Source organism: Pseudophryne corroboree, chromosome 1, assembly GCF_028390025.1.
Source record: "Pseudophryne corroboree isolate aPseCor3 chromosome 1, aPseCor3.hap2, whole genome shotgun sequence".
Taxonomy (NCBI): Eukaryota; Metazoa; Chordata; class Amphibia; order Anura; family Myobatrachidae; genus Pseudophryne; species Pseudophryne corroboree.
Genome location: NC_086444.1, coordinates 363,305,039 through 363,328,351, shown reverse-complemented (window position 1 = coordinate 363,328,351; position 23,313 = coordinate 363,305,039). Strand labels below are relative to the sequence as shown.

Sequence of the window (23,313 nt, the reverse complement as noted above, 5' to 3'; positions counted from 1 at the left end):
TACATTAAGGGGTGTGGATCATTAGATCTACACTAAAAAGGTCTACAGTCAATAAGTTGACCACTAATGGTGTACATGCATTAGGTCGACAGGGTCAAAAGGTCGGCGTGGAATAAGTAGACAGTAGAAAATGTTCACACGGTCAAAAGGTTGACAAGGTTGACACCAAAAAAAAAAAGGTTGACACATTTTTTTGGGGGGGTGTTTTGTCACTTTTCTGCCACAAAAAGCCAAATTAGTGTACCACGTCCCCTCACATGTTTCAAGCAAGTATCTTCTTTCCACTACCGCTGCACTCTGCACAGTTTGCTATTCCCAATAGTAGTCCACGTAGATGGTAAAGTATGAAAAAGTTGAAAAATGAAATAAAAAAAACTTGTGTCGACCATATGTGTGTAGACCATTATCATGTCGACCTTTTGAATCTGTTGGCCTTTTGAACCTATCAAGATTTTGAACTGTCTACCTTTTACATGTTGACATTTTGACCCTGTCGACCTAATGCCTATCGACCATTAGTGGGCGACCTATTGACTGTAGACCTTTTTAGTGTTAGCTCTAAAGACCGGATACTATAAGCATACTGTACTCATGATTCACAAAAGCTATCTGCTGAAAGAAAGATCCAATCATTTTTGGGCAGACATGAAATGCCAGACGGCAGAGGACTGCTGTTGGTCTATGCATGTGCTCATATATCAAATATAGTAGTACAATGTGATTCTACTGCCCGGCCTTCTCACATTTGCCCAACCAGGAGCAAACACTGGGGGTGATTTAGTAAGGATCGCATTTCCACAATGTTAGGCTCCTGCACATGTGCGGGACCCGTTCAGCGCATTGCAGAAAGGGTCCTGCGATCACGGTGCAGGTCTGCGAACACCTCTGCCTGATTGACAGGCAGGGGTGTTTGCGGGGAGGAATGGTGTTTGGGAAAACGGAGGGGTGTCTCCCCCGTTTTCCAGGAGTGGTGAGGCCAAGGACTGCCTCGCAAAATGCAGTTTCCTTGACCTCGCAAGTCGCTCTGCAACGTTAAGCCTGAGTAAGCTGAAGCTTATTCAACCTGCTGTCGCAGATGAACATCGAGACCAATGGTCGCAATGTTCATCAGAGATGCGATCGCAAATGCAGAGAAGAGGTGGTATGCTCCTCCTCCTGCATTTGCATTGCGAAGGACTGCAAATTCAAAGCTGCTACGAACAGCTTTGCATTTGAATCCTGAATGAATCAGGCCCACTGTTGCTCAGTGCAGGTTGCACTATGGGCACATGTGTCCTAAGCATAACTATGCAGCTTCTCCTTTTGTGTGTGTTTACAATAAGGTGGATAAGTGGGTAATTGGATTTCCCAATAAACAGTAGGAATCGGAATAAATGATGGAGAGAGAAGTAAAGGCCAGTACACACAGGGAGAGATGTGTGCTAAGCAATCTAGCACAGAGGGGGGGGGGGGGTGGGAATGCTCATTTCACCCAGCGGTCAAATTAGTGACCCGACTAGATTGAGCCTGCATGTAGGCCAATCTAGTACCGGCGATAGTGGTGCACGTGGCCGCGCATCGCTATCGCTGTGGGGCATACACACAAAGAGATCTGTGCTTAATTTCTAAGCAATCTAGTCAGATTGCTTAGAAAGTAAGCACTGATCTCTCTGTGTGTATGCCCCTTAAGGGAAATCTATACAATACCCATATATTTGTGTATTTTTGCAGCCACAAAGCCACATGATGCCTGAAGAGATATTGATAGCTAAATATTAGATATTAGCAAACATGCCATGGTAGCTCCTATATATACACTAGGATAAGTTGTACTAAATATGTGCAAATGTCTTGTTAAACTAACCCCGTTCCTGCCGCCAATGGTTTTACATCAAGATACTGCCGACTATCCTCTCTGCTTGCAGCAACGGAGCTTTATAGCTGATGTCAAGTGAATTCATCTTCACAAAGATTGAAGAATATTAAATGGAAGAGATCAAATAATTCAACAAGGCAAATAAAACAAAAACACAAGAGTTAAATCTGACAAAACCTATCACATGTAACCACAGTACTAATCCACCTATTGATAACCCCGTTTCCTGAGCCCATGCTCCCAAACTGGTATGCTCCCCTGTCTTCATTGCTGAAAACATGAATGTCACCTGAGAACTGGGACTGTTAGACAAGGTAGCAGTACTTGACAGGATATCAGGGGCTAGGTTTCTATTGGATAATCATTAAACTGCAGCCAGTCCCGGAGAGTGCATTTACTGAGTTAGGCCTTGGTGCAGATCCTTTACTGTAGAGTCAGACCTTGGTGCAGTTCAGTTGTCCATCAGATCTCATTGTGAAAGTCCGAAGATATTAGAAACAGTCCTCTTAGTCCATCAATATTTTAGTTGTTAAGCAAAACAGACACAAAGTTAATATCGGGGCACAAAGAGCAGTTGAGCAGCTAGCTGTAGCATCTCTGGAAGCCAATACTTGGCGACCCTTAAGAGGTTGAGGTGATCGGAAATTGTCAGTCATCTTTAGAAGAACCTCTCCTTGAGCAGTGAAATGAGCTGTGTCTGTCAGGATTCGATGCTGCAAAGAAATTATAATATATATTATCTGTGATGGACTCTTTTAGCTGATGTAAGCAGATCAGCAACTGTTGAATTCTAATAGAGCATGCATTAAATCCCAGGAGTGTGCGATGAGGTAAATGGCTCAGGAGGCACTGGCTAGTACCAGAGCCAGATTTACACACAATATATGAGCCAAAGGGTTCATGTGGGCATTATATACAGGTGCAGCAGTATATACTGCTGGAAATTTGGTGATGATCACGATCAGAGATGTGTGGAAAATAAAGGCAGTGCCTCACCTGCCATACACTTTTTACTCCAGCGTTTTGACTATAAAAGTTATTAGACTAATACAAAAAAAAATATTTCTAATGTATTCTTTGTATTTTTCATATACTTTACATTGGGGGTAATTCCAAGTTGATCGCAGCAGGAATTTTGTTAGCAGTTGGGCAAAACCATGTGCACTGCAGGGGAGGCAGATATAACGTGCAGAGAGACATAGATTTGGGTGTGGTGAGTTCAATCTGCAATCTAAATTGCAGTGTAAAAATAAAGCAGCCAGTATTTACCCTGCACAGAAACAAAATAACCCACCCAAATTTAACTCTCTCTGCAAATGTTATATCTGCCTCCCCTGCAGTGCACATGGTTTTGCCCAACTGCTAAAAAATTTCCTGCTGCGATCAACTTGGAATTACCCCCATAGTTAAAACTCTGGCATATAGGTTAGTATGACCGGAAAGGCTCTGCCTTACCCCATCATACGTCACTGGTAACTCCTACAACCACTGGTAGCCTAGCTTCTGGCGAGCACACTCACATGATAATTATTTTATATACTAAATTATGTTTTATTACTGTAAACAATTTTATGCCTCAAAATAAAATCCCCCTTATTATAACCATGAGTGAGGTAATTGTACATAACACTGTAAATAGCATGAGTGCATATTGGCCTAGTTGGCTACTTTCATTAAAGTGGGAAAGGTTGGGGGGATATCATTTGCTATGTAGGTGTGTTTTGTACTTTCTTTATAGGCTCCACAAAAAAAATGTTTAGGCCTCTGATCAATATTCACTTAGTCAAACTGAGGTTGTAAATCTATATAAATAAATACACTGCTTTAGACATAATTTCACAGAGCTGTACCAGAAAAACAAATATTCTATATGCTGAATCATTTATTCAGTGAACATTGCAACTAATACAGTTTACAAATTGCTTTTTACGCTCTTTCTCATGGTGTTACCTGTGCGTGACTAATAGTGACTGGCTGCTCAAACACTGTCCAGATCACAGCTTCCGAGCAGTCAGGGGTTGTGAGAGAGCCCTGATATCGATAATACTGAGATAACTTGTCATGGGGTGGGAGGAGGCTTTCCAGAGGAAATGTTGACTTCAGCTCTATGTAATCCCCTGTAAAATAAATTGTCGTAACAACAGAGAAACTACTGTAGATTACAGATGGAACTAAGGGAAAAAAATCATCAGACAGACTGTTTGACTCTTATTGGTGCTCATTAGAGCAGGATAATAATAATAATAATAATAATAATAATAATTTTATTTATATAGCGCTCTTTCTCCAACAGGACTCAAGGCGCTTTACAGACATCAAAAACAATACACATAATACAGAAGATTTAAGTAATACAGCAATAGATAAGCCACATAGACATAAAAGAAAACCTTAAGCACACAGAAAGCATAATGCAGGATTGGTGTAGGCATTTTGGGTAATAACTTCCAAGGGTTGTGTATTCCACCCTCACAAGGTACCAAGTGCGGCAGCCATCTTGGGCGCTCAGCGTAGGATTACCCAGGGTGGAATAGTCCACCCCTAGAAGAGATGACACAAAATGGGGGTGATTTCAGAGTCCTACAGTTTAGAGTAGGGTTCATACAAAACCACAAGGTCCATGTATTTTTCATCCCATCCACAAGTGTACCATATGGGGCAGCCATGTTGGGCGCACTTTGAAGGTTACACTGTGGTAGGTGAGCCATACAAGGGCCAAGTTCATATATGGGAAAACTGATGCTTATGTAGTAGTATGATGTACCCTGCATGTAGGGCACAATGGCAAGGTGTGCAATCAGTGGAGGTTAACATTACAGGAAAAACACATGGTGGGGTGAAGCGAGCAATGGGGGAAAAAAAAACCCACAATAGCAGGTAATTAGCGGCAGAAGTAAAATTGGGATAACATTATTTTGATCAGATCTTAGTACGGGTGGGTAGGAGAATGTGGGTGGCATACTCAGAAGCAATGGGGATGTCCCTGCTGAGCCTGGTCTTCACTGCTCTTCTCAGCAGGCAGAGGTTATACAAAGAAACACTTGTTCCTTAGCATAGTGCAGAAGGCAATGATGTGAGGTAACAACAATCATATATTCAGGGCAGTAGAGAGTCTGGCTGGGCCCAGGTACTTTTAAGGGTGTGTGGCCTAATCACAGGAGGTGTGGTCATGCACCCTTTGAAAAAAATACTGAAAAAAATGGTATTTTAGCGCCACACTGCAGCCCAGCACACCGCAGCATGTGCTGAGGAGAAGAGCTGCAGCTGTTGCTCCCAGGTTAGGGGGAAGGGGCCCGGGGCCCCCCTGGGCCCCCACTGGGCCTCTCCATCAAATCTGGGCCCAGGTAACTTGTACCCTCTTCCCCCTCTCTAGGCACCACTGCATATATCCATTTTGACTGCCTTGCAGGTCTCATTTACAAAGTGTAGGACACAATTCTATGTAAAGGCGAGATTTCATAATGCAGCGTGGTTACTGAATTGAGATAAATGTGCCCTAGGGGTCTATTTACTAATCGTTGGATGGAGATAAAGTACAGACAGTCAGCTCTTAACTGCCATTTTTCAAATCCAGCCTGTGACATGATAGTTAGGAGATGATTGGCTGGTACTTATCTCCATCCAAGGCTTACCAAATAGACCCCCTACTTTTTTGGTGTGTTGATTTATGCAGACTGTCATGGAGCAATACGAAAGTTATACAGAGCACCTCAGCTGCATATAATAAACTTACTCTACTAACTCCTACCAAAAAAAACTACAGACAATTTAGATGCATATCCACCATTCTACATACAGACTCATGTTACAGATACTGTACACGTTTGTTTGCTTATACATTGGGAACATTCTAATGCTGTGATTTGCTAATAAACCAGAATTGTGAACAAAATCAAGTGAAATGTCCCGTGAAAATATTAGATTGACATTTTTTCTTTTTACACTTTTGTGCATACTGACCTTCCATTGACACATTCTTCATAGCAGAAACCAATGTGCTGTAACTGGGGTTATCACTGTCTCCTACCTAAACACAAAGCATTGTCATACCCATTCCATAGAAACATGAATCCTTAAAACACAGACCATGGACGTTTATCTTACTGTGATCAGGATGCCTAGTACAGCCAAACCTTGGGAGTCCTTCTTGGCTTCAGCGATGCTGTTGTATTTGGCATTCATGTGAACAATATGCAGCTGTGGGCAGACAGTTTGCCAAATCAATTATTATTATAAGACTGTAGCCACTCACATATAGAGTGAGAAGTGGTTTTTAATAGCCTGCTAATATATCTGTCCAGATCAGATAGACAATTCCTCTTTGTACCTGTGCGCCAGTGGGTCTCTTTCTGCACAAACTGCTAACAAATATTTGGAAAGTTCTGGAAGCTTTAGTTCTCTGCTACAATATAGCATAGTCTAGGTAAGGTGTAAGTGAGAAAGCGCAACAATGTCAGCGTTTTGATGGAACACCTGACATGGTAAAACTGATAAGAACACAAGTGGAATTCAATTGTTTGTAAAGTTGGTTGGGTGTCTGTTTTTTTCCTGTCTAATAGATAGGACTAAACAAACTCCCAACTGACGTTTCAAACAATTGAATACCCCCCATTAAGTTATATTTTTAGATTTTCCAAATAATAGTTTTAAATACATTACAACAGCTGATTTAGCTGAATTACTATTTGATTTCCATTGCAATTTTCTAACTTCCTCTCTCCCTTTACAAGATACAGCAAGTCTCACCTAGTAACAATTGGCAGGCTCTGCTATTATTTCCCTGTTTGCCATCACTTCCCTACATGCAGCAGCACAGCACTACTGTGGGCCACTCACCTACAATATGCAGGTGACCGTGGGCAACCTGTACAATGTTATCACTTCTAGCACCAAAATAGTGATAGGATCTTTGCAAATTACATATTTTTCTTCCAAACCCAAAGACATTGGAAATTATTTTTCCACCCTGCTCAATCACTGATTAGCTAGACCCATCAAATCTTGGAGAGATATAAAGTGGAGAGAGATAAAGTACCAATCAATCAGCTTGTAACTGTCAATTACATATATAAGCTGATTGGTTGGTTGCTATGAGCAACTTCTCCACTTTGGGGGTCATTCCGAGTTGTTCGCTCGTTGCCGATTTTCGCTATACTGCAATTAGTCGCTTACTGCGCATGCGCAAGGTTCGCAGAGGGCATGCGCTTATTTATTTTACACAAAAGTTAGATATTTTACTCACGGCATAACAAGGTTTTTTCATCGTTCTGGTGATCGTACTGTGATTGACAGGAAGTGGGTGTTTCTGGGCGGAAACTTGCCGTTTTCTGGGCGTGTGCGAAAAAACGCTGGCGTTTCTGGGAAAAACGCGGGAGTGTCTGAAGAAACGGGGGAGTGTCTGGGCGAACGCTGGGTGTGTTTGTGACGTCAAACCAGGAACGAAACTGACTGAACTGATCGCAATGGCTGAGTAAGTCTCGAGCTACTCAGAAACTGCTAAGAAATTTCTATTCGCAATTCTGCTAATCTTTCATTCGCAATTCTGCTATGCTAAGATACACTCCCAGAGGGCGGCGGCTTAGCGTGTGCAATGCTGCTGAAAGCAGCTAGCAAGCGAACAACTCAGAATGAGGGCCTTTATCTCTTCAAGATTTTGATAAATCTCCCACATAATGGACGAGATTCTAAAGTTTTTACCGCCGACAGCCACTAGATGGCGTTGAACAGAGCTATTCTAATGAAGCTCCGTTTGGGCGTTATCGTTTGCCGGTGTCGCACCCGCCAGGGGTGGCAAGCTGAAATGTTTGGAAAGTGGCACTTTTCCCAATCGCGACCATTAGTTTAGTCGGATTTAGCTGCTTTACGTGGCTAAAACCGACACAAATGGGTGTGATCAGCGCAATAGCGCTCATTTGTATATCGCCCCTTGCAATCTCCTGTCACTTTAGATGGGAGATCGGTGACGATAACATTTGAATTCCCCCCAATGTGTCTCCATATATACGGGTATTGTATTATTACCATCTCTATTGTCAGTTATATTTGTTCTTTTTTGATTATGCCCCCTCTTCTGCCTGATAATATTAATTTTCCAATATGATATTGTGCCACATCCCAACTTATGTTGTCTTTGGGCATACTTAAGAAATGAGGGTACACAGGTACACATATAAAAAATAAAGGAGCCCTTTTATATCAAATCGTTAGCAATGTTGTGTGATAAATTACATTAGTACTGTATAATAATCCCGTACTGATGGGCAACTATACTACAAATATGAGATGCCTGAGCAGAATAGAAGGGATAGAAAAGGTAGAGACAGGTACCTCAAGTGGCAACTGCTTCCCATCCACTGTATGTTCTGATCCATCCTTAGTGGGACTTCCCCAGTGAAAGTGGAATTGTAAAGCCTTGTATGTGGTGGGTAGTCCTGCTCCACTGATACTAATGTCCCCTGAGAGACTCAGTAAAACTGCAGAGAGTGATAGACAAACCATAGCAGTTAGCAGACATATCATTGTAGACCATTATGAGTCTATAACTAAAGTAGGGAGTCAGTACAAGAAAGAAATGAGAAAACAGCAGTAAGTTTGAGGATGGGTTATTATTATTATTATTATTATTATTATTATTATTACATTTTATTTATAAGGCGCCACAAGTGTTTCGCAGCGCCGTACAAAGGACAGTACAGGGAGACAAAACTTAGCATTACAGTAAATAAATAACAAAAATAGAGTACAGGTAACAAAGAGCACCACAATTCTCAAAACATAATACAGCTAAGATGTAAGTAGCGAGGGAGTAATCACCGTACTACTTGGGGCTGGCGGCCATAGATAGAGATGAGCAAGAAGAGGGCTTTGACAACAAGAGGAAAGAGGGCCCTGCTCTGAAGAGCTAACAATCTACATTTACTATGTATGTGGCAGAAGAGAATGATTGTGCAGTGACTTGCCACTAAGGCCCAAATGTGATAAGTTCCCATTTGCTGGTACCAACATCATTCCCACAATATAGATACTAGATTTAAAGCAGCAGTTTTTACCTTAAAACGAGTTACTTTATCGTTAGAATCGCTTCGGTACCAGCAAATTGGAGAATATTACATTTGGGCCTAAATGTTCATTGTCTACTTCTTAAAGAGAAGATCTAAAAACAGCAAAACATCTAAGAGAATGCCTCACCTGAGTGTCCATCATTCATGAGCTTCCATTGGCCAGAAGGAGCGTGATCATAGCCTTGGAAAGTGATGGCGCTTAGGTGGCTGTCTTTCTTTACTTTGGCTTTTTCAATGTTAATAGGAGACTGATGTCCACCCCCACAGTTATGACTAATGTCCTTCCAGTGCTCAGGACCTGGTCCCAATGAACAAAATAGGATATATATGTAAAGTTACCCTGCTTTAGCTTTTAGTTCAACCTGTCTAGAAATTAAGTAGTAGTAGTAGAAACTATACCTCTTTCATGAAACCAGTGGTGCAAGTAGAAAAAAAAATATTTTATAGGTACTGTGTGCGTGCGCCGAAGGCATATGGGGGGGCAGCTACACATTTGACCCCAATAGGGCCAGATACACGTTGCCCCACAGTGCCAGATATACATTGCCCCACAGTGCCAGATATACATTGCCCCAGAGTGCCAGATACACATTGCTCCAGAGTGCCAGATACACAAGTGCCCCCACAGTGCCAGACCCCAATAGGGCCAGATACACATTGCCCCAGTGTCAGATACACATTGCTCCCCAGTGTCAGATATACATTGCCCCACAGTGCCAGATACACAAATGCCCCCACAGTGCCAGATATACATTGCCCCAGAGTCCCAGATACACAAATGCCCCCACAGTGTCAGATACACATTGCCCAAGTGTCAGATACACATTGCTCCCCAGTGTCAGATATACATTGCCCCAGTGTCAGATACACATTGCCCCAGTGTCAGATATACATTGTCCCACAGTGCCAGATACACAAATGCCCCCACAGTGCCAGATATACATTGCCCCAGAGTGCCAGATACACAAATGCCCCCACAGTGTCAGATACATATTGCCCCAGTGTCAGATACACATTGCCCCCCAGTGTCAGATACACATTGCCCCAGTGTCAGATATATATTGCCCCAGTGTCAGATGCACATTGCCCCAGTGCCAGATATACATTGACCCACAGTGCCAGATACACAAATGCCCCCACAGTGCCAGACACACAAATGCTCCCACAGTGCCAGATACACAAATGCCCCCAGAGTGCCAGGTACACATTGCCCCACAGTGCCAGATACACATTGCCCAACAGTGCCAGATACACAAATTCCCCAGTGTCAGATACACATTGCCCCAGTGTCAGATATACATTGCCCCATAGTGCCTGATACACAAATGCCCCCACAGTGCCAGACACACAAATGCCCCCACAATGCCAGATATACTGTACATTGCCCCACAGTGTCAGATACACATTGCCCCAGTGTCAGTTATACATTGCCCCACAGTGCCAGATACACATTGCCCCAGTGTCAGATACACATTGCCCCAGTGTCAGACATACATTCCCCCACAGTGTCAGATACACGTTGCCCCAGTGTCAGATATACATTGCCCCAGAGTGCCAGATACACAAATGCCCCCACAGTGCCAGATGCACATTGCCCCACAGTGCCAGATACACAAATACCCCAGTGTCAGATACACATTGCTCAGTGTCAGATATACATTGCCCCACAGTGCCAGATACACAAATGCCCCCACAGTGTAAGATAGAGATTGCCCCAGTGTCAGATATACAGATGGAGCCCTCTTCATCTTTGCCTTTAATAGGATTAATTGAGCCAGGTCAGTCAGACTTAATCCCCAGCTGTAATGACTTAATCCCCTGCTGTATTGTTCTCTCTGCATTGTATTGCAGCTGAGAACAATAGAAAGGTTTATGCTAATAAACCATGGTGCACCTAGGCGCAGCAGAGAAGCCAAGTTGAGCGTGGCTCCATCTGTACATTGCCCCACAGTGCCAGATATACATTACACCACAGTGCCAGATATACATTGCCCCAGAGTGCCCCCCATTGCTCACCGCTGCCTCTGTTGCTGCAATATGAGGGGAGGAGAGCACAGCACCTCTCCTGCCCCTCAATGTTTGTGAAGTCCGATCTCCGGTGGTGGGTATCTCAAATGAGGTGCCGGTTCATTAGCCAATGAGATCTCGCGGATCGGCAGCCAATCAGGAGCCATGGCTGCCGGTCCGCGAGCTCTGATTGGCTAGCAAACCGGTGCCTTATTAAGATTCACACCACCACCGCCGCCGGACACTGGACATCACAGAGAATTGAGGGGCAGGAGAGGCGCTGCGCTCTCCTCCCCTCACACAGCAGTGGAATGCAGGTATGGTGGACAGCCCGGTAGTACGGCCTACTGGCTGGGAATTTCTTACCGGTACGCCATACCGCCATACTTGCAGCACTGCATGAAACCAAGCAATTGAATATTAAAATAAGGACAAAAGAAGTCATGCCCCCAGTATGCATACCCATACCCGTATTTTGCAGATGACAAGTTTCTTAGAAGTCTACAAACCAGGATTGATTACCAAATTGGGATTAATGGGAGACCTGCTTACTGATAAAAAAGATTCCTATGCTCAATTAAAAATAAAATAAGATCTTGGTCCAGTAGCTTGAGCCTCACATGGTCACACTATCATATATGGCACATTATTCTGTGATTGGTACCCGAGGAAAGGCATCCATGGTTTGTCTGAAGGCAGATGTTTCCTGACTTAATAGTGAGGAAAGAATTATTCACCATATGGAGCAATCTTTGGGGTAGCAGTTAAAGTCTACATTATTCATCCTGTTTTTATTCAAAAGAAATTGAAAATTTGGGGTTATTATTGCTCATCTATCAGACATGTTGTCAGTACATTACTCACCACATTGTGGGTTCTGAGAGGAATAACACCATTGACCTGTTAAAAATTGACAAATAAATTATAATTCTTAAATTAATAAATGAATTTATTATTAGAATGAGCATAACATAAAACAAACTAGCAATTTTAAAGCTGCCTAATTCCAAGACAAGAATGGTCCATAAACATAAAGGAAAATATGCTGGAACGTGAATTATTTTAGTGACAGAAGGCCTTGTATTGTCGACTGTCGGGATTCTGGATTCGGTATCCTGACCACTGGAATTCCGACAGACGGTAAATTGATTGCATCCCCCTCATTTTGTTAAAAAAATAAAGATTCTGGAACATTATATAGATATTCTACCAGTGTCCACCATATCTTAAATCCAGAAGTGTCTGCATGACACCACATGGCATGAGCTAGGAATGCCCCTCCCCCGTTCAGCTAACTTTACATCATAATGTCATCCTATCATATATATCTCACATAGGTATAAAGTGATTGCTGAATGGATTCTTACTTCCCCCAAGGTAGTAAGGGCAGCACGGATGATGTAATGGTTAGCATTGCTGCCTCAAAGCCCTGAGGTCATGGGTTCGATTCCCACCAAGGCCCTAACTGTGTGGTGTTTGTATATTCTCCCCCTGCTTGCATTGGTTTCCTCTGGGTACTCTGGTTTCCTCACGCAATGCAATTATAAACTGGTAGATAAATTGTCTCCTGACAAAAATATGCCCTAGTATGTAAGTGGCTCTTATCTGCCGTTAAATTCTCTGTTTCTAAATAATGTATGTCATTTTATGGTTTTGTGGCATATGATACAAGTGAAGGAACAATGTTCCGGCATCAGTTTTCTTAAATGACTCAGATATTGTGTACAACCAAAAGGACTTGCAGACATCTGCATTATTTAAAATCTGATGTATTATTCTATATTCTGTATGACTCAAAATGCTTAAAAAAATCAAAAAAAAATCTCAAAGCCAAGCAGATATATGTAGAGTGCAGCCAGTATGTATGGTACATAGCTAGTGTTTAGTATTTGCTTCTATGGCTTTCATGTCCTCTATCAGTTTAAGTCACCCTTGTTGTTACACCCCTTATTATTATTATTATTATTATTATTATTATTATTATTAATCTTTTTATTGAGTATTTTTAAACAATAATACAAGGTTAAACAATGACATGTATAGGGTAACCTGTGAAAGCATGGAAAATAAAGGGAGGTGAAAGGGGAGATCAGCAAAAGTGTGGGACAGAAATCAAGACAATGATATATAACATTGCTTAGAAATATAAAAGAGTAACGAATAACCACATGATCTAGGACATGGGCACCATGTTTGAGAAGATTGTTCGTAAATACTGAGTGCTTGGTTGGTGAGAAGGATATATGGGGAACTGGTGGTGGAAGGGGATAGGGGGTCACCAAGGGCTTGGTTTATGTTGGAGAAGAGAGTAAATGAGACAGTATTGAATGGGGTTTCAGCTTTAAAATAGTCAGTCCAAGTTCCTCCTATTTGATCAATTCACAATATCAAAAATGACAAATGAGCCTATCTCCATTTTGATGCACCACAGGCACTGCAGCTCTGCAAACCCTATACTGGCGCATAATGATCTCCTAGATGCAATTCAAATGACATCCTCAATATCAAAGCCCTCACTAGCTCTTCCCTTCATTCATCTCTGACCTCTGACCTCAGCACGAGAACTCTCTCTGTCATGCTTAATTAGGTCTGTCTTTTATATCATCTCTTATTACTACCTTGGTTCCCCACTTATGGAACTAACTCCCAATTCCCCCTGACCAGACTCTTGGTCAACCTTCAATGCTTCACTATATCCTAACATACCCAACTGCTCTGGTTCATACCAGCTAACATACCATCCAATTGTCAGTTTTGCTCTCTCCCTGATGATTGGAAACTCTCTCAATCTCTACCCTTTATTTCATGTCAATATATATTGGGAAAATGGGGAAGAGGGATGTCTCCTGCACCAGACAAAGTTTATAATTTTATTCAGTAATGTAATCCCCAAATTGTATTATTGCATGAAAATTCTGCTTCCGTCAATAGGGGGTGCTGCCATAGACAATAAGAATGGAGAACAACAATAGACAGAAAAAGATTGTCTCTTTGTTGGCGCACTTACGTATATATTTTATTAAAATATAACTTTTATTTTTATTTAGTAAAAATTGCCTAGCAATTGAGAAACATATTTGTGAAAAACTGAAATGAATTGTGCACTATAAGTGATTAAATTATGTGCTGAAAAATTAAAAGCTGATTCACTGTGCTCGAACACTTGTTCCGCTCAATTTATTATATTTATTGAATATCACTGGAATTGTTCATATTTTTATTGTTAGTACCTGTTATGTATTAAATGTAAATCAAGACAGCATATATTTCACAAGTATGCGGTGAACATGAAATTGATGCCAAGGGTAAGTAACTATAGTGTGGCACAGGCCTCTTTATACACAATTGTTTTGTTCATCCACTATAGAGTATAATTTCTCTCATATGCCATAAAGGGACAGGAATTAAGGTACACGGAAAGCCGGTGAATCGACCACATTACAGTGATATTCCAGTGATATTCAATAAATATAATAAATTGAGCGGAACAAGTGTTCGAGCACAGTGAATCAGCTTTTAATTTTTCAGCACATAATTGAATCACTTATAGTGCACAATTCATTTAAGTTTTTCACAAATATGTTTCTCAATTGCTAAGCAATTTTTACTAAATAAAAATAAAAGTTAAATATTTTAATAAAATATATGTTTTTCTCTCTATAAAGTGCGGCAACGAAAAGACAATCCTTTTCTGTCTATTGTTGTTCTTTATTTCATGTCTGCAGCTTCTCCGTCAACTAACCTTGTATTTTTTCTATCTAGAACTTGTTTGTATTACTTATTGTAAAACTGGCAGGTGCTACAGTGTTTTCTGGTACCATATCTGACTGCAAATGATGATGATGATGATGATGATTGAACATAAGAATTTGGCCATTGTCCTATTGGTGTCTTTGGATAATATTTTACTTTAGCAGGGTGACAGTTCCCTTTTACACTAATAAAGACAGTACATACATATAGAGAAATATTAGTGTTTATTTCATAAAAGGCACTAATAAAACGTGAGGTGTGACCAACACCAGACAATCAGATATTAGTCTGTATATAAGTAATTGTTAAGAGATGATGTGTGATTTATTGTTATACTGTACGTTACTGCCTATTCTACATGTGGATTGAAGTTAGTTTGTGTTTTATTTAGTTTTTTTGCAGAGTTTTTCAAACAGGTGCATAACAGCAATGGCGTAAGTTCGTCCCAGTTGCCCGGAGGCAAGATAAATATTGGTGCCCCCCTATTTCCTATATTAAGATAAGTGTGTGTGTGTGTGTGTGTGTGTGTGTGTGTGTGTGTGTGTGTGTGTAGTGTTTTGAAAAAATGTATATACTATATTTATACATTTAATTGTCTTTTATTTTGAATCACACATTTATTAGCAGTCATACCCAGGATTAGAACCCATGACCTGTTACACTAACAGCAGACACTTTACTGATAGAGCTATTTGCTCCTGTACGGGAAGCATGAGAATTCTAACTATATGACGTTACATGTAATTGTCAGAGAAGTATCTTCATATACAGTAGTTAAAATTCTCATATTTCCTATACAGGAGCAAACAGCTTCATCAGTAAGGTATCTGCTTCCAGTGTAATAGGTCGTGGTTTCTAATCCTGGGTGTGACACTTGTAAAATGTGTATATTCAGTATAATAGAGAGGATGTGATTTGTAAGGTGCAGGGACCAGTGAGGAAGTCGGCCACTGAAAAGACAGCGACAGCTATCAATTAACTTAATTCAATGGTGTCACAGAATGGGAGGAGAGGTGCCCCCCTTCAGAGCAGGAGCCCGGCGGCAGATGACTCCGTTGCCTCCCAGAGTTCTGCCTCTGCATAACAGCACGAGTGAAATGACCCACAGAAAGCTATGCTAACTTGACTGATAAAAGCCAATTGGTTGCAATGGTTTATTGCAGATTTGCATCTATTTTCAGTAACCCTCAATAATATGTTTTCTTGGATGTAGGATGATGTTTTTATCCATCATCAATTTTGTATATTTACAGTAGGATTGCAGGTACTAGCTATAAGCAAACTTGTACTAGACATTATTAGGGGAATTCAATTTTTATCCCTGTGGCTGCCACTAGCCTGATGAAGTAATTCAGTTGTGGGGGTGACAAATTTCTGATTGCAGACCCCAGAAGTGACAAGCTGAAGTGTGCGAAAAGTTGGCTGTTTGGCCGCCCAAACAACACTGTTCGTTTTGCGCTCATTACTGATTAGCGTCCCCCCCGATCTCCCATCACTTTAGACAGGAGATCGGGCATAAACAATTGACTTGCCCCCTACATATCTTACTATACTTTTCACACCATATTTGCAGATGTACAATGCACCGCATTTCTTTATAAAAGAATAAAAGAAGGCTACTGAAGTGTAAAAATTCCTGAAGAAACTGAAACTACCAGTTCATCTACTTTACCGTAGGTTCATATGGAGGACAAACACCTGTATTTTCTTTTACAAAACAAATGTACGTATTGTATTTGTTTTCAGAAGCTAAATTGTATGTACTGTATGTTTGTCAAAGTTTATGCTGGAATTTTGTAGCTGTGTGTGACATAATACTGCAGGTAATGTCTCAGGAGCAATAAGTTCATCAGCACTCTTCATTGCTTAAGTATTGATACATAATAATGTAAAGTTCAGGAATTAATATTTTCACTCTTTACAATGGCATGCTCTCAGTCTCCATTAATTTCTAAGAGGTTTAGAGAATATGAAGTCCAGCTAAAGGTGGCATTTTACTTGCTTATGTGATACTACACTTTGCTGTAGAAAACTGCAACTTTTAACTTTTGCAGTGAGATGTTTTTACAATTATTATTATTATTATTATTATTATCATCTTGCAGTTTTCTTTTTATAAAATGCAAGCATATTATTCGGAGTTGTACACTGAGAGGATCAGAAAGGATACAAATAAATAACATACAAAGACATGAAACAATAGGTGAAGATGACTCTGTCTGAATGGGCTTACAATCTAAAGGTCCCCATACACTTATGCGACTTCTCCGAGGGGGGAAGTTGCATAGGATTCCCTTGAGCTCCCCGGCAGCTGTCCTTTTGCATACGATGTATCGTATACGATCCCAGCCAAGGCTGCGGGATCCGACAAACGTATAGTGCAGACTGCGATCTCTGACTCCATTGGGCATGGGACTGCACATCGGATAGGAATCTGAGGTAAAACACCTGCAATTTGCCACTTTTCATCCGATTTCTCGGCCCGATATGTTGAAATCGGATGAAAACGGTCCAAATTGCACAAGTGTGTGGGCACCATAAGAGAAGAAAGAGATGAACACAAGATACAGTTACAATTGTAGCTGCTGGTTAGGAAATTATGTTTGGCTAATGTATGCAGAAGCGTTATCAGTCACCAATAATAAGCAGCAATTGGTGACTGACATTTCTGTGCAGCTACTGGTGATGTGGTGCGGTTGAAAAAAGTAGAAGATAGAGACATCACATGTAATTAATGAACTAATTACATAAATAAATAAGATTTTCTGCACATAAACTATATATTATATGTATTTTATTTGCATAATAAAGATATATAATAACTAACAATTGAAAATGTGTAATAACCTATAAAAGTATAATGCCTTAATCTATCTAGTAAAGCTGTAACAATGAAAACAGTTGCTATGGGGTTTTTACACTTATGAACTGTATTGTTAATTACAGTAACTCCCATTGCTAGGCTACACACCGTATATATAGAGAAGTTTAGGGACTATAAGTAGAGGGGTAACAATTCTATACCGTACCAGTCATTGTTACTTTAGTATAATTGCATCAGCTCATTGCTAGAATCCTCCTGACCTTGCTGATAAATGTCAACTTTATTTCATTGTTACTGATGGTCAGTAAATTGACTAAAGGGGGGTACACACAGAGCGATAATCTAAGCAATCTGACTATATTGCTTAGATTTTCAGCAAGATCGCTCCGTGTGTAGCCCTAACAGCGATAGCGATGCGCAGTCCCACGCATCGCTGTCGCTGCTGCTAGATTGGCCTGCATGCAGGCCAATCTAGCGGGTCGCTCACTTCACCCGCTGGGTGAAGTGAGCGCCCCCCCCGTCTCCCCCCGCACGCTTAGCACAGATCGCGCTGTGCTGAGCGCAGGGAGAGATGTGTGCTGAGCGGTTCGCTCAGCACACATCTCTCCAGCATCGGGCCGTGAATACTGGCCTTTAGTCTGGCAACCATACACTTTTGTTATAAATTAGTATAATTAATTCATTGTAAATCAGTTTTAACAGCTGTTAATTTGTGCATTTCAGGAAGGGAGGGTCATAGGGGAACTATTACTCTCTTCACATTGAATACATATACAGGTTGAGTATCCCATATCCAAATATTCCGAAATACGGAATATTCCGAAATACGGACTTTTTTGAATGAGACGGAGATAGTGAAACCTTTGTTTTTTGATGACTCAATGTACACAAACTTTGTTTAATACACAAAGCTATTAAAAATATTGTATTAAATGACCTTCAGGCTGTGTGTATACGGTGTATATGAAACATAAATGCATTCTGTGCTTAGATTTAGGTCCCATCACCATGATATCTCATTATGGTATGCAATTATTCCAAAATACGGAAAAATCCGATATCCAAAATACGTCTGGTCCCAAGCATTTTGGATATGGGATACTCAACCTGTATTTGCTTTTTATTATAGCTGCTCATTTCACTGACCCTTAGAAGACATAATACCCAAACGTTTTTTGAAGACAGTTAATATACAAAGTTGTTTTAGTGCAATAGTAAACTAAAGGGGTCTATTTACTAAGCCTTGGATGGAGACAAAGTGCACGGAGATAAAGCACCGGCCAATCACCTTCTAACTTTCATTTTTCAAACACACTCTGTGACATGGCAGTTAGGAGGTGATTGGCTGGTACTTTATCCATCCAAGGCTTAGTAAATAGACCCTAAATGTTCTTGTGCACAGTCTGTATTGGTTCTAGAAGTGCAATGTTATGAAGATCTATTGGAAAAGGAGGTGACCCTCGCAGTGCCCAGTAACATTCAGTAATGGTGGTAACGTATTCTCACCTCCTCCAGATGCCTGTATAATTAAGGGAACTGTGGTTAAAGTCACACAGAGCTGGAATATCTTCATGCTGAAGCTGTGCATTTGAAGACTACACCACAGAGTCCCACTACTGGTCCTTACTTCTCACAGACCCAGCAGGATTGCCTAAAGACCCATTCAGCCTCATAGTGATATATATATATATATATAAGGATCAGGCTAAAGGTTTTACATTAACTCTTTCCCACCTGTGTGGTGGGCAGAACAGTCAGTATGACTCCTCCTGGGACATTCAGGTAAATCTCTTCCTACTGCAAAGAGACTGTCAATGAATAACAGGTAGTTACTTTCAGTCTGATCGGTTTGGTAAAGTAGTTTGTAGGCGCTGGTCCATACCCATTAGAAATACCATATTACCAAGTAACCGAACACCTAACAAATATGTGTAACAAATCATTGAAAATGTTTACACTATGCAATGGGCAAAGGAACAGAGATGACAGCATCATTGAAGTCAGACAGCCTCTGAAAGAGAAGGATAGTACGGAACTATGTGGGAATTATGTTGGAGGAATTAACACAGAAAACAATCTATAATAGTAATGTTAGCAATAATCATGGGTTTGATAAAGCATCCTGAGGCAGGGAACCAGCTGTTAGGAAGGTGACAGCAAAATACAAGCTATTCATAAATCCATCAACAGGGAACTCATATAACCAATTCCAAAAAGATAAAATGTTCTTTGTGCAATTAGTGGTATTTACTGTTAGTTGGTCTAATGATGCATTGCGTATACAGACAATTACAATATGTAAACTTGAAAGTGCTTACAACTAATATACAGATATATATGGTGTTTGCTTGTTACAGCCTTAAGCTAGCTAGACATAGAGATAGCATAGAGACTGGTTCTCTATATCAGAAACATAGGAAAAGCTGTGATGCATACAAAGTACAATTGATCATACAATAAAATAGAATCTAGGAACATACCTGTAAATAAAAGCAAGAGTATGTGGCATTGATTCATTAATAAACTAACATAAAACAAAAGATTCATAAAATGTAGACAAACTGTACATGAGGAAGTACGATCATTGGATAAGAAGGGGGTTCTTCTGCTAAACATTTCATTGGTTTGTATAGAAAGACGTGTCAGTTGCATAACAAAGAATATAATGCCTGTATAGAGCAACTAATACCAGTTAATACCCCTACTAAAGAGACATAAAGGGTATACGGTAACCTTGGAAAGGTTTAGATCCTTCAAATAAAAGGCTATTCATAAATCCTTCAACAGAGAACTCATTAACCCATTTTATCCAGAGGGGGGACATTATATTAGCTAGTCTTCAATCAGGTAACTGATTTTAAGAACTAGTACATTTTTTCCCTGCTTAATGTTTTCAGCTCACAGCCTTTTATGCACTCATTAACTAAATGACATGGCTATAAATGCCCTTGTCCATGCTACATGACTGTTGTATAATACTGAACAAAAATAGTTAAACACGCAGTTAGATGAATAATTGTACAAGGCTGTAATTATATACCATGTAAAATTTCAATGCAAGTGCAAATGACCAAACATCTATAATCCTTCTCCTACTAAAGGCTTCACCTGTCAGTGGTTTTTAAAGTTATGGCTGATCGGTGTATACATTTCACTATGCTTGATGAACGTATACCCCCCAAAATTGAAATGATCAGATGTGACCGACAAAGTTAAAACACATCAGGCCTGATTGAGAGATGGACTCAGTGTCAATGCTGTAGGCAGTTGGCTAATGTTGTAAGGACCCGATTCCTAAAGCAGAGAAAAGCCCTGTTTTGCGGAAAACAAGGTTTTTCTCTGCTTTGGGCTATTCACAGAGCGGGTTACCATGGAGAAGTTCCTGACTACTCCAGCAACACCCCCAATCCGTGGCTGAATCGCATCACCATACTTTGTGTGGTGAGTGTGATTCAAGAAGGAACGGAAAGCTCTGCTTTCCGCTTCTCCAAGGAGATCAAATTCACCATCTCAGGATGGTGTAATCTGAACTTGGGTGTGGTAAAACTGAGCTCAACGCTCATATACACTGACCAAACATCATTGCCATCTAAAGATTTATCTGTTGTGAGGACACTGTCCAATTAATATTTCGTCTGTACACACTGGGAGATCGTCGTCATGAAATGTGCCAAATAGAGATGTGCAGCGGGCATTTTTGGGGTTTTGTGTTTTGGTTTTGGATTCGGTTCCGCGGTCGTGTTTTGGATTCGGACGCATTTTGGCAAAACCTCCCTTAAGAATTTTTGTCAGATTCGGGTGCGTTTTGGATTCGGGTATTTTTTTTAAAAAGAAAACCCTCAAAAACAGCTTAAATCATAGAATTTGGGGGTAATTTTGATCCTATAGTATTATTAACCTCAATAACCAGAATTTCCACTCATTTCCAGTCTATTCTGAACACCTCACACCTCACAATATTGTTTTTAGGCCAAAAGGTTGCACCGAGGTCACTGGATGACCCAAGTGGTCAGCACAAATACCTGGCCCATCTAGGAGTGGCACTGCAGTGACAGACAGGAGGGCAGATATCAAAAAAAGGCCCCTAACAGCACATGATACAAAGACGAAAAAAAGGTGCACCGAGGTTGCTGTAGGCCTAAGCTAAGCGACACAACCACCTGGCCCATCTAGTAGTCTCACGCAGTGGCTGAATGTCAAGAGTAGGCCGCAATTGTTCGGTCCACTGACAGCATCTCCAGCACGCTCCAGTCACTTTAAAAAAATATGCAATTGGTGGACTTATACGGCAGTACCCCAGGACTAATATGGCAGTGTCACACAGGATGGCACTCTTTAAAAACTAGGCCCCAAACAGCACCTCATGCAAAGATGTCAAAGAGGTGCAATGAGGTAGCTGTATGACTAAGCCAAGCGACACAAACAATTCCAACTGGAATTATATGTCCAAATCACTGGAATTATTTGGCAAGATCACTGTAATTAATAATTATAAATCACTGATATTAATTGGTAAAATCACTGTAATGCTACATCCAAATCACTGGAATTATTTGTCAAGATCACTGTAATTAATAATTATAAATCACTGATATTATTGGTAAAATGACTGTAATGCTACGTCCAAATCACTGGAATTAATTGGCAAAATCTCGCTATCGCCTGCCTAGTGAAGTGGAATCTAGATGGGATTTGGTACCGGGGACACAATAACTTCATCAATTGTCTAAATCCCACTGCACTAATGGCGGATAACGGGCGCATGTCTAACAGCGCACTGATTATACTGAGCACTGATTATACTGATCACTGATTATACTGATCACTGATTATACTGAGCACTGATTTTACTGAGCACTGATTATACTGAGCACTGATTATACTGAGCACTGATGATACTACGGAGAACTGACACTGAGCAGCACGATGCAGCACAAGACACTGTACTAGTATTAGTGAGCAGCTCAAAAGCCCTCTGGAATTGTCACCTCCCAGGTACCACTGTGACTGGAATGATGATGACCTATGCACAGTGACAGGACACTACCACAGCACCCTACAGCAGCAAGATGCAGCACAAGACATTGGACTATTAGCAATGTACTGTAGTATACTGAGCACCACACAATGCAACACAAGACAATGAGCAGTGATCCTGAGCACTGATGAGGATACTAGAACTGACACTGGGCAGCAAGATGCAGCACTGGACTATTGTACTGTAGTATACTGAGCACCACACAATGCAGCACAAGACAATGAGCAGTGATACTGAGCACTGATGAGATACTAGAACTGACACTGGGCAGCAAGATGCAGCACTGGACTATTGTACTGTAGTATACTGAGCACCACACAATGCAGCACAAGACAATGAGCAGTGATACTGAGCACTGATGAGACACTAGAACTGACACTGGGCAGCCAGATGCAGCACTGGACTATTGTACTGTAGTATACTGGTCACCACAATGCAGCACAAGACAATGAGCAGTGATACTGAGCACTGATGAGGATACTAGAACTGAGACTGGGCAGCAAGATGCAGCACTGGACTATTGTACTGTAGTATAATGATCACCACACAATGCAGCACAAGACAATGAGCAGTGATACTGAGCACTGATGAGGATACTAGAACTGACATTGGGCAGCAAGATGCAGCACTGGACTATTGTACTGTAGTATACTGGTCACCACAATGCAGCACAAGACAATGAGCAATGATACTGAGCACTGATGAGGATACTAGAACTGACACTGGGCAGCAAGATGCAGCACTGGACTATTGTACTGTAGTATACTGGTCACCA

At 40.9% G+C, this 23,313-nt stretch overlaps 1 protein-coding gene across 1 annotated transcript; it reads right to left on the bottom strand.

Annotated features, from left to right (window-relative positions):
- Positions 1 to 2,359: 2,359 nt before the first annotated feature.
- On the bottom strand, positions 2,360 to 19,073 carry LOC134945483 (carbonic anhydrase 15-like). The gene is made up of 8 exons (XM_063934840.1): positions 19,007 to 19,073; positions 11,788 to 11,823; positions 9,044 to 9,214; positions 8,183 to 8,328; positions 5,960 to 6,052; positions 5,816 to 5,882; positions 3,806 to 3,972; positions 2,360 to 2,568 (listed from the first exon to the last, which is right to left on the bottom strand). The coding sequence occupies exons 1-8, from the start codon at positions 19,071 to 19,073 to the stop codon at positions 2,362 to 2,364; spliced, it is 954 nt and encodes a 317-aa protein (XP_063790910.1). The 3' UTR covers positions 2,360 to 2,361.
- Between the last annotated feature and the right edge of the window lie 4,240 nt (positions 19,074 to 23,313).